Here is a 13,608-nt window from a genome sequence, read left to right as displayed (position 1 = left end):
GCCAACCTGACAAAATTATTAATTTAGTTGCCAGTTAACAACTGTTTCGAAGAGGTACTCTATCTAGATTATAGTTCTATAGTAACATATGATATGGAAATTTCAATTATAATTAAGAGATTGGGAGAAGAAGAATATACATGCTAAAAGACGAACTTTAAACCCTTAAAAACAACCCTTAGAGTTAAAATATTGCCAAAAGATTTCTTAGTGCGCCTCTAAAGGGCCAACTGAACATACCTACCAAATTTGAACGTTTTTGGTCCGGTAGATTTTTAGTTATGCGAGTGAGTGAGTGAGTGCCATTTCGCTTTTATATATATAGATTTTGTGTAGTTGAGAAGTTGATATTGTGATAATTAATCATATTAATTGAAAATATCAAGAAATTGTCAAAAACCACATATTTATTGATAAATAGAAAGACTGGTTTTGGTTGTTACACCATTGTCAATCTCTGATGAACCATGTGCTATTGCAAACTTTCAATGAATTGTGTGTGTGTAGGTGAGATGTACACACGCGCAGGAGCAGGGGGTGGTCCCACACCGGCCGGTCCCACTCAGCCGGGAGCTCAGGCAGCGCAGAAGCCGGCCAGTGACTACAATTACGGCGCCGCCTATGCTAACTACACTCCGGTAAATATTGATTCTTGAACTATTTTATTATAAATTGAAATTGAAATTATTAAGAGCTTCAGCTATTCTATCAAAATAAGGGTCTGATTGCATTGGATGGTATATTTATTATATAAAGTGGGTCACTAGTATATATAATGAAAAATAAATTCTATTCTAGGAGTGAGTTGTTGGAGTAAGTGATAAGGTGCTGGTTTAACAATCAAGAGAACCCAAGTTCGAATCTCGACAGGGGCAAAAAGTTTTTGACCACAGTACAATCACATTGATATGGCCACCCTGTCTTTTGAAGGAGACTATAAGCTGTCAGTTCAGACTATCTAAAAAGTAGTCATCATCTCTCACTCATTACCCACGCACAAGCCTAAGAGCTTACATGGCCATCACCCTCAGTATTATTATTATTATTAAATTATTTCATCACTTGCAAAATGAACATTTCTTATTATAACCCAAGTCGGCCTAAGACTTTGGTACATCTCTATTTTGCCAAATTTCAAATTCAAATTTATTTCCACAAAGTAGGTACAAACATTTTACTATACAATACACATGCAATGCATCACAATCAACTCAAAATAAAGAACATTTCTTACTAAAAAAATAATTGAACAATAATAGTATTAATACTTCTATTCCCAACTAGTAAGAGTTATACTGCACAATCACAATCCTCATTTAAAAAGGATCTAATCATTGATAATGTGCTGAGTACAACCACCTTTTGAATTGCATATTTTGCACGCTCTGAGTAGAGACACCAAGGCATTATTATTATCATTATTGTGATATTTTGTGTGGCAGGACTCGACCAGCTATGGCGGAGGACGCAGCTATGGGGCGGGACCGGACACAGCCGGTCAGACCACGGCGGGAGGTGGGTACACGAAGCCATTTGACTTTCATAAGGAATGGCCTTCCTCTTGATTGACAGAAGCCCACAACAGTTACATTATTAAAGTGAGATTAGGCAGTAGTTAAACTCTATGTTAAACTAAGGCGAGCAATCAATTATTAAGTATCTGTTCTCCTTCCCCCCTCCCCCCTAGCCCTCACTAATAATATGCATATATATATATTCTCTCACTTAGAAACAACTCTCACATGAGGACAAGAAAGTGTCTTTTATTATTAATTATTAATTAGTTTGTTATAATAATGACAATTGTGTTGAGATTCGTGTTTTAAAGTCAAAATTCACAGGTAATTTTATACTATTGAGGTCACACTATGCAGAATGGCCAATTTCATGCTACTAAGGTCACAGCATGTCAAGAATAACCACCAATTTTATACTAGTAAGGTCACAGTGTGCAAGAATGGCCAATTTTATGCTATTGAGGTCACTGTGTGTTAAGAATGGCCAATTTTATGTTAGTAAGGTCACAGTGTGTCAAGAATGGCCAATTTTGTGCTAGTAAGGTCACAGTGTGTCAAGAATGGCCAATTTTGTGCTAGTAAGGTCACAGTGTGTCAAGAATGGCCAATTTTGTGCTAGTAAGGTCACAGTGTGTCAAGAATGGCCAATTTTAAACTCCTACAGTAGTAACAAATTAATTTGTTAATTTTATTATTAAGTTTGAACGATACTCAGCATAAGCTTAGTAGCTTAGTAATTAGAGTTTTAGCTAATTACCCCAAGGTGGGGTTAGAGTTTAAAATGGCGCCCAACGTGGGGTTGGTGTTCAAAATTGTGCCCAACGTGGGGTTAGAGTTCAAACGGCGCCCAATGTGGGGTTCCAATTCAAAATTGTGTCTTAATGTGGGGCTCTAATTCTCTCCCTCTATCTAGAACTTCTGCCCAGAGCCAAATGTCAATTACTCTAGGTTGATGAACAATTTTAAATTACCAGGTATTTGAAGAAAAATTATTGATATGTTATTTATTTTATACATTGATAGAAATAATATCATTCCCAAGCATGAATGATTGAGAAATTAACAACAGGCTCAAAAGCCCAAAACTGTTCCTCTCCCAAATTTAGATAGAAATTGTCCAAAAATAGGTATTTATTACTTTTTTTTTCAAGAAAAGAGCCAAAAGGTTTATATTTTTAGCTTTTATCCCTTTTTTCATGATTAAATAAATTATGAAAATATATGATTTTTATAGTGGATTTTAAATTGAGTTTAATTGATTAATTTTAGATGAGATATCCCTGGATGACTTGACAGCTATCTTCCTTCTTTAGAAGGCTGTATCCTACATATTTTACCACTGACTTTACAACATGATCTCATTACACAATTATTATTATACTATATTATAAACATATATACAATATTATTATAACTATTATTAACTATTTAATTGCTATTATCATTATTATAAACAGCAACCTTATTATAATTACTATAACTACTATACATTTTATTATATTAATAATGGAAAAGTTTGGATTAGTTTTTACACACATTTATAATAATAAATGAATAAATTAATAACCATCGACTGAATGTAAATACAGGTAATAGGAAGTTTCTTAAGTAAAATCTATTAATAATTAATTATTGGAAAACGATATAATTATTAATTATCATTATATATATTGTGGTTACTTTGACTTGTCCCCAAAAAAAATGAAGTGGAGAAATTATTATTATATTATATATATATATATGTTGTGAGATATACAAAAAAATTAGAAAAGGAATGTCAGGAAGTTTTAAGAAGGATTGCATATATTAAAACGCATTTTTTATCAAATTTGACGATACTAACCTAACCTAGGACATTTTTACAATGCGCCCTGTTTATATATAGTTGAAAGAACCCCTTGTTTTTCTCCCCATCCATCTGTCCTTTTTCTCTTTCTCTCTCCCTCTCTCTCTCTCCCCCCTCCCCCATCAACCAACACTTGATTTGTTGTTAGTATATATATATGATAGATTTACCCACAAAACATACAACACACATACACCTACATATATATATATAGCCTACGTCCACTTTCACCACCTCTAGACCTATAATGATGATACCTTATTTTGTATTTAAATTTAATTAAATTAAATATAGAGATTGTTAGAGTCGAGTCACACAGGACGACGATCAATCGAGTTATTATAAATTAATTGAAATTTTGAGAACAGAACCAGTCATTAATTTTAAGATGTTTGTTTTTATCTTAAGAAGCAGCAATAAGTAAAAGTAAAGATTAGATAGATCTAATATTAACTAGTGAAGGAAAAGTATTTGTTATTTACTTGTAATGAGTCCGTAAAAGAACTGTACAAAATCGACCGTAATTAAATTTAACGAAAATAGGATACAGATTTTAAATTAATTCTTAAGTGCATTAAGTACTGGTAATGTTAAAACAGTTTAAGCATAAATTTAATTGATAAAATAGATTTATTCAGGAAGTAAGGATATTAATTTTTAGGTTTAGATCGTAAATAAAACTGTAAATTTACAGAACGACTGCTAAAAGTACAATTTTTAAGATTCCAAGATTTTTGGGAAATGTCTGTTGGTGACTTATATATATGTTGTTAGTTGTTTACTACATGAATACTACTACATATATATTATATATATATATAAATGATTTCGACGTTTTAATAATATTATTACTATTATTCGATTGTTTGTTTTTAATTTTTTAACTAATTGATTACTTTTTGTCTCAGAGTTTATTTTGTAAAACGATTTTCTATATAATAATTATATATATATACATAGGACTGTGGCGTTTCAGATAAAGAGCCCGTGATGATATATGCTTTTTTAAACACTAAGGAATTCCTATTAGAAAATGTATATGTTGATAAAATAACTAAAAGTGAAGAATTTAACGTTAAACATCTCTATCATCAATAATTAATTATTATTAATTGTGTTTATGTGACTGCGCAATACCCAAAAGTAGAGAAATGAAATGAAATCTTGCGAGAAAAATGATGACTTGTGATTATTTTCTCTCTCAATCAGTCAATTCCCTCTCTCTCTCTCTAATCCATTTTCCCCCCTCCCCTTTACCCTACCAGCAACATTGCGAGTTACATACCCCCACCCCACCCACAATTACACTAAAACTATTGAGGTCCACGTTATAATGGCAGTGGAGAAAGATAGGAGAGCAACGTTGCCGAACCTCTGTCTTTGTCAATGCCTTCTGTAGACGGTAGCTGATACAGGTTTATTGATGTAATACTAACTGTTCATTCTTGTTTAAAATGATCGATTATGTTTTATTAAGCACGAAATTATATTTTTCAATAATTGAGATGAAATATTTTTGTTAATTGATTATTAATTCTACATTGTGGAAAGCCGATCTGGCAACAGCGGAAAGTGAGAGAGAGATAGCGCTATCCGCATTGTTGAATGATAGACAAGGATAGCAATACCAATGTCAACCAATACCAGTGGCATCAGTATTTGGTTGACATTGGAGTTGCTATCCTTGTCTATCATTCGTTAAAGCAGATAGCGCTATCTCTCTCTCCATCTTCACAACGTTACCAGATTGTGATTCAACTATGTAGACATTTCAATCAACAAAATAATGAATCTCAGATATGAAAATTCATTAATCATTGACAAAATATGCACTCCGAGTTAAGAAAATTTGTTACAAAAGCTGGGTTTACACCAGAGTTGTTGACAAAATGTTGATAACTTAATCCTTATAGATTCTATTGATTGAACGGAACTTGACAGACACATATGTTCATCATGTGTATGATAAGTTATGTTCAATCTAATAGAATCTATAAGGATTAAGTTATTAACATGTTGTTGATAACTCTGGTGTGAACGCAGTTATAGTCATTGAGAAATATATTTCTTGACGGGTTAAATACACAATTGGATATTTGAAACCACAATGAACAGTTTATATTACCGGTATAAGTTATCCTCTGTAGAAGGCATTGACAAGACAGAGGATCGGCAACGTTGTTCTCCTATCTTTCTCCACTGTCATTATAAAGTGTACCACCTCACTATACACATACACAGGGCAAGTTAAAGTAACAACTCAATACAAATTTTACACACAAAAATAATATTTGAAATTAATAGATAATAAATCAGTAGGTTGAAATAGTTGTTTACATCGTGTTACCTTGACACGAAATGTCCAGTGTTCTGTTACCTTGAAGAAGAAATTTTCTTGAATTTGATGATCAATTTTCCTGTCAAAAGTTTCTTGTCTTCTACGTTTGAAAAACAAACTCTAATCCGAATATTTTTTGTCTTGTCAACAATTTGCTTGCTACGATTTTTTGAATTTTACAAAATTTTATCTTAGGGTCTGTTCACATCGATCTCCAAACAACATATCAACCTTAAATTTGAAAAATAAATTATCCATCCCCCTTTTAAATTTGACTACCCAATAAATACTATGTTTAATTCTTGTTAAAATATTTAAAAAAGAGATTAAATTATTTAAAAAAATGAGATTAACCTATTAAATCACGGTTAGTTCAACCGATCTAATAATATACCACAAATTCTGGTCAAAAATTTTCTAAACTTTGTTATCCTAATCAGAATCTTTTGCCCCTATAAAATGTAAACATGTCCCTGTAAAATATCTTTAAATCCTTATAAAATGTAAAAAAGTCCCCGTAAAATATCTTTATATCCTTATAAAATGTAAAAAAAAATTCGTAAAATATATTTTAATCCCTATAAAATGTAAAAAAAAGTCCCCGTAAAATATCTTTAAATCCCCATAAAATATAAAAAAGTCCCCGTAAAATATAAATCCCCATAAAATATAAAAAAGTCCCCGTAAAATATATTTAAATTTCCCAAAGAATGTACTTGATTTTGATTTATTATTGGAATCATTGGTCTTTAAAAATGAGATGAAATTTAAAAATGTTCCCTTGAAATTTCCAATAAAGGCACTTGGTGTTTGTTCTCATTGAAATTAGACAACGATTCATTTTAAAAAAATGAGATGAAATTTAAAAATGTTCCCTTGAAATTTTCCAATACACACACACGCTCTTGGTTCTCATTGAAAATTGAATTGAAATTGGAAAAAATTGTTATTAAACTTGATGGAGCCAATATTCACGTTTGAAAAATATTTGAATACATTATTTATTTTTAACATGGAATGTAAATATTGTGAGCTAAATCAATCATGAGGTCCGCTTGACCTTGTAAATTATTTGTTTATTTTATTTGAAATTTCTCTTTTATTGTTTCACAATTTTGTATACTATACTTGCAGTGTTGTTGGTGTCTCTTACCTACCTACTATTTGATAGATATTTAAGCTGTTTTATCACATATCAATGAACGTGTATAAATCATGGGAGAAAGGATAGCATAAGAAGATATCCCATGGTAAAGGACTGTTATGTTGCAAATGTCTTCTCCGACTACTGTCTATTATTAGTGTGTTGTGGGGAGTGTAAGAGTGTAAGAAGGGCACAGTATGAGAGACTACCAGCGTCACATAGCTTCACCAAAAACAACTACTAGGACTATCGGCTTCAGTTAACACTCACATTGCAACATAGACACCCTATACACTGTCTATTATTAGTGTGTTGTTGGGAGTGTAAGAGTGTAAGAAGGGCACAGTATGAGAGACTACCAGCGTCACATAGCTTCACCAAAAACAACTACTAGGACTATCGGCTTCAGTTAACACTCACATTTGCAACATAGACACCCTATACACTGTCTATTATTAGTGTGTTGTTGGGAGTGTAAGAGTGTAAGAAGGGCACAGTATGAGAGACTACCAGCGTCACATAGCTGCACCAAAAACAACTACTAGGACTATCGGCTTCAGTTGACACTCACATTTGCAACATAACGGTCCAACACCATGGCATATCTTCGTATGCTATATTTTCTTTTTTCAACTATTTGATAAATATTGGGTTCGATTCACGTTGTGTCTGCTTGCGTGGAGGAACATAATTATTCTATGATCTGAAACAAAAATATCAATTATAGTGATAGCATAGAGAAAAGATAGCATAGAAAGATATGTCATGGTTTGTAGAATTCATTCAAAGTTTGGAAGTTTTGTATCAAATTATGGCGTTGTGTATCAAGTTGAGATGATACTGTATCATATTGTGTTGTGATAATATGCCATGTTGAAGGACCGTTATGTTGCAAATGTGAGTGTCAACTGAAGCCGATAGTCCTAGTAGTTGTTTTTGGTGAAGCTATGTGACGCTGGTAGTCTCTCATACTGTGCCCTTCTTACACTCTTACACTCCCAACAACACACTGATAATAGACAGTAGTCGACAGTAATCGGAGAAGACATTTGCAACCTAACAGTCCTAAATCATGGGATATCTTCTTTAGCTATTTTTTGTCTATGGTTTGAACTGTATGATAAGAATTTATGGGAATCATATTCTCACGTTCAATGATTCTGATATGTGTGAAATCCACCTTTATTATTGTATGGCTTTAGTCTTCGGCCCGGTTGCAGAAAAGCCGGTTAAATTTTAATCGTGATTAATTTCAGGAGAGCCAATCATAGAAGGCTGCTTCTCTGATTGACTCTCCTAAAATTATCACGATTAAAATTTAACGGGTTTTGTGCAACCGGACCTTTGAGCTTAATTGTTTGTAGTCTAGAATCTACTGCAGGTGATTTTCCTCCAAGGTAAGAGAGTCTTGTTATAAAGTCAGTGGAAATTTAATGATAATTAAGTTATTTCAAACAAGAATGAACAGTTGATATTACATCAATAAACCTGTATCAGCTACCGTCTGTAGAAGGCAGTGACAAGACAGAGAATCGGCAACGTTGTCCTCCTATCTTTCTCCACTGCCATTATAACGTGGACCTCATAGTTGCATGACATCTTTGGAAACTGTGTTTAAAGAAAACTGTTTTATAATATTGTTTGGATTCAAGGTTTTTTATGAGGTAATGCTTGTTGGAGACTATTCCAAAGTGATCCATGATTTCAAATGTGCTATAACTTATTGGGGCGGCGAAGGTAGAGTGTTGCAAAAGAGGTAGATGAGAGAGATAACTAGTAGTTCTGTGAACAGTAGACCTCACGCAGAATTCTCATCCACAAGTACCTGATTGAAACTATAGACCTTATGGAAATACAGCAATAGACTGGCTTCTCCACACATCTGTGTAATCATTTGTCAGCTGATTTATGATGAATAATTCTATAGTTTTTTGTGTTTGTATAGTTTTATAGAATTATAATTCTTGTGACGGAGGTAATGCTTCTGAAGACCTCAGAAGCGGTTACATTAAAACTTATTCTATTCTATTCTATTGTATAGTCTGATTAATTTTACTCTAATATTGGCGTATGAAGGAGGCTCCTTATTCCTTTTATATTATCCTTGAAATGCAAAATTTCCAAAAACCTTGTATATACGTCGACGCGCAATTAAAAAAGGAACACACCTGTCAAATTTCATGAAAATCTATTACCGCGTTTCGCCGTAAATGCGCAACATTTAAACATTAAGAGAAATGCCAAACCGTCGACTTGAATCTTAGACCTCACTTCGCTCGGTCTATTAATATCTATAATATAATAAAGGAAAGAACTGGCTTATACATGTACGGGATTGGAAATTCACGAATGACGCATCATCACGTCTCAACTGATTAACTTGAAATTTCGCATATAGATTCTTGATTTACCGAGGATGGTTATAGGCCTATTTTAAATTCTTGAAGATTCCAGTAGGTCAAGTTTTCAGTTTGTCAATTTTTTAATTATACTCTTGCGGAGCACATTATTTTGTATCTAAATGTATCAGCTTCCTTCTCTTTTTAAGGCTTATCTTCTCCTTCCATGTTCTGACACATTTGAATACATTATTTCAACACTCTACCTTCCCCGCTCCTCTATGTCTTGTAGCCCCATAATGAGGTCAATGTTATAATGGCAGTGGAGAAAGATAGGAAAGGATAGTGCTATCTGCTTTGTTGAATGATAGACAAGGATAGGTAATGTAGATTTTCTGGGAAATTCAAGAAAAAGCTAGAGAGATTATTTTCAGTTTATGGTCTGACAAGTATCATAAAAGGTTGTACAAGAGTGACCGGATCTTCCTCTTCCCAGATTGATTTATGCTTCATCTCACCTATGATAAGGAATGATTATGTCAAGCTTGTTGAATTGGGCCTCTCTGATCATTATGCTCAATTGATGAACTTCTCAATTCCAGTCATAAGTCACACCTCACAGGACCTCGACGCAACCAGAATATTTTCTAGCAATGCTAAACAACAATTTAAAGATCGTTTGAAGAGAGTCGATTGGTAAAGCATTTTCAATACAAATTATGATTCAGCAGATGAGATATTCGATAACTTTTTCAGGATGTATTTTGAAGTTTATAATGAGTCATTTCCAGTGGTTTACTTGAGATGTGTTAAGGGTAGAAAGAAATTGAAATGGTTTTCGCCTCTGCTTCGATACCTTTGTAATATTAAAGGAGATTTGCTACTTTTTGTGAAAAGTCCATCAGAAACATCGTATAGGAACAGTTTAAACTGCTTGACAAAACTTATTAAGTATCAAATAACTTACTCGAAAACACAGCATGCAGGGAATTTAATGGCAGTCTCGAACAATAAATCAAAAATTATTTGGAAGTTGATAAAAAATGTGACTACAAAAAACGAGATCAAGAGTTATCCAATTTCAGTAAATGGCGTCCTAGTTGATTCAGCACTTGACAAAACTAATATCTTCAACGATTACTTCATAAACGTACATGTTCTGGACAAAACTTCAAGGGCTCTACATCTTCAATAACTTTGCTCGAAAATAAACTGACAGAGTAACCTCAACATTAGAGAATTTTCCTACTTTTTCTGAAGATGAAGTTTCTGCTACTGTCGAAGAAATAAAAAATGAAATGACGAGTGGCGTTGACGGTATACCCTGTGCTTTAATGAAGGAATGCTTCGAGCCGATAAAGAGTGTAATGATTCACCTTGTGAATGCATCGTTCAGATCAGGAATCTTCCCTAAACATTTGAAATTAGGCAGAGTTATTCCCCTTCATAAACAGGGTGCAAAAAATGAAATAGCCAATTTTAGGCTAGTATCAGTGCAGAGCCCCTTCTCCAAGATATTTGAGAAATTGGCACAAAAAACAATATCCAGTTACCTGGAGAATAATAAGATTTTGTCTGAATGTCAATTTGGTTTTCGTTTGGGAAAATCGACAATCCTTGCAGTAAATGACTTCATTAACCAAGTATATGACTCACTTGACAAAGGGAAAAAAGCTCTAGGACTCTTTGTGGACATGAAAAAGGCATTCGACAGCCTTAATCATGAACATTTTTATGGTATCAGAGGGTTGGCTTTTGAATGGCTGAAGTCTTTTCTTAGTGGAAGGTTCCAATTAGTTGAGATTGAAGAGAGAAATGGGGGAATCATCAACTACAAATATCGGTCAGAAATCCGGCAATTGGAAAAAGGAGTGCCGCAGGGAACTGTACTTGGCCCAATATTGTTCTCACTGTATATTAATGACTTGCCCGGAAATTTGCCCTCAACCGTAAACCGTGTATTATTTGCTGACGATGCTAATTTCCTACTGACTGGTGATACATTTGAAGAATTACAAATTGAAGGAGAAGAAGTAATCGAGTGCATGAAGGAGTGGTGTAAGGCTAATGAGTTGACAGTCAACGTAAAGAAAACATCGTATATGAGCGTCAATATTGGCTATTTATTTGCTATTTAATTTTGCTGTGGATTCAACAAGTATAATGCCAGTGGAAGAATGTGGATTCTTGGGAATCAATGTTGATGTAAGACTGAAGTGGAACAGTTACATTGATCAGGTGGTAAAAAGGCTCAATGCAGCGGGGTTTGCAATATCAAGATTGATAAGGGAGGTGGACCAGAGAATAGTTGGAATAGAGTACTATGGATATTTCCAGCCAGCTCTAACGTATGGCCTGATATTGTGGGGTGCGGCACCCGCTTCATTGATGGCCTTCAGAGTGCAAAAACGGCTACTGAGAATGATGTTTAGGAAGCCACCAACAACCCCATGCAGAGAGTTATTCAGGCCAGCTAAGATCCTGCCGTTGCCATGTCTGTATATCCTAGAGGCTGCATTGTATGGATTTTGCCGCAAGGACGAGTGGACTACAGGCGCTACCGTATATGGCTACAACACACGGGCAACCAATATGCTGACAATCCAACCTCATCGAACAAGATTTTTTGAAGCTAAGCCAGAGCATGTCAGTCGAAGGATCTTAAACGCACTACCAGTGGAAATTCTCGATACTTCAAATAGAAGAACATTCAAGAGACTACTGAGGAATTGGCTACAAGAGAGATGTTTCTACAGTTTACTGGAGTTATTCTCATATACAGTGTGAGAAATAAACCTAGTGAAATATTATAATAGTTAAGATGATGTCATCTTTATATTTTTGGACATCAAATATTCACGGAGATTTTGATGACCTGACAGATTGTATTATTCTATTGTAACTGACAAATGCGAAACATTTAATGTAAAATGTACATGCATGAATAAATATTATAGCAACTGCAATTTTAATTCAAAAGTTTCATACTTCATTCTGTTCCTTCATATAACACAAACGATCTGGCAACAGTGCGGAGGTGGTAGAGGATATTAGCTATCTATTTTGTCTAATGGTAGACAAGGATATCAACACCAATGCTAATCAGGTGGCGACTGTAATATAAAGGTGCGTACAGATTAACGCGCCGTGAACACTATAGTTGGAGGCTATAATAATATAGAAAGATAGGAGGACAACGTTGCCGATCCTCTATCTTGTCAATGGACGGTAGCTGATACAGGTTTATGGATGTAATATAACTGTTGATTCTAGTTTGAGATGATCAATTATTTTTTATTCGTCAATAAAGTATATTTTTCAATACATTTTGATAATTGAGATTAAATATTTTGTTGAAACACGATGTGGGAACGTTGTGGAGGTGGAAAGGGTTAGCGCTATCTGCTTGCGGGAAGATAGACAAGGATAGCAACTCCAATGTTAATCAAATACTGCCATTATAACGTGGACCTCAATATAGAAGGATAATGCGCCATGGAAATTTGATAAATGAATTAAGTTTTTTGTTAACAACGTTGAGATTGATCCTGGAGTACTTATATTTTAAGTCGTATATTTTTGGTGTCTTATATTTTAAACTAGCTGGTAAACCGTGCTTCGCTAGGATCTAATAAAAAACTGAGAATCTCACCTACTGAAATCTTGGATAATTTAAAATAGGCCTATAACCATCATCGGTGAATTAAGAATCTATATGCAAAATTTCAAGTAAATCAGTTGAGTAGTTGAGACGTGATGATGCCTCATTCGTGAATTTCCTATCCCCTACGTGTATAAGCCAGTTCTTTCCTTTATTATGTTATAGACATCAGGAACCCTTTTCGTTTTCACCGCAAGGTCTATTTTAAAACTTGACGAACTGAAAACTCGACCTACTGAAATCTTAAATAATTAAAAATAGGCCTATAACCATCTTTGGTAAATTAAGAATCTTTATGCATCAGATTCTTAACGTGATGATGCGTCATTCGCGAATTTAATATCACTACAACATAATATGTGACACAGAATGACGGGAACTTTTAAAAACGTCATAAAACATTAGTGGGAAGGGCGCAAAAATGATTTTTTCCTCCACCTACTGTCTAATACATGCACCAACTTATTTTATTCATCTTGACAAGGACAGGATTCATATAATTTTTTTTCTTGATTTCTGTTCAAGATTAATATTGAAGCTAGGATAAATGAACTGAGAATCTATAACGCTCTCCTTAAAGTACTTACTTACTCCCTGAAACCTAATACTAAAGTGTCACTTTTTCACTCTTGGTAGTAAAAAACAGAAAAACTCCCTAGGGAGTAAAAGTGACTCCATTAAATAACATGGGGAGCATCTCTATTTTGAAACTTACATTGTAATAGGTTAGAAGGTCTAAGCTAAGATGAGAAAGCATAATAGA

The 13,608-nt window shown here is 33.9% G+C and overlaps 1 protein-coding gene across 8 annotated transcripts in view; it reads left to right on the top strand.

The window, feature by feature from the left end:
* Window positions 1-13,608, top strand: part of LOC111054963 (heterogeneous nuclear ribonucleoprotein 27C) — an 80,096-nt gene that overhangs the window by 46,560 nt on the left and 19,928 nt on the right. For all 8 annotated transcript variants that reach the window (XM_039435972.1, XM_039435969.1, XM_039435968.1 and 5 more), the window contains 2 exons: window positions 508-638; window positions 1,443-1,515. In XM_039435972.1, coding sequence (XP_039291906.1) covers window positions 508-638; window positions 1,443-1,515 — 204 coding nt within the window. The remainder of the gene's footprint in view (window positions 1-507; window positions 639-1,442; window positions 1,516-13,608) is intronic.

Source organism: Nilaparvata lugens, chromosome 9 (assembly GCF_014356525.2).
Source record: "Nilaparvata lugens isolate BPH chromosome 9, ASM1435652v1, whole genome shotgun sequence".
In the NCBI taxonomy this organism is placed as follows: Eukaryota; Metazoa; Arthropoda; class Insecta; order Hemiptera; family Delphacidae; genus Nilaparvata; species Nilaparvata lugens.
Note: the sequence above shows the minus strand (reverse complement) of the source record. Positions and strands in the feature narration are given on the sequence as shown.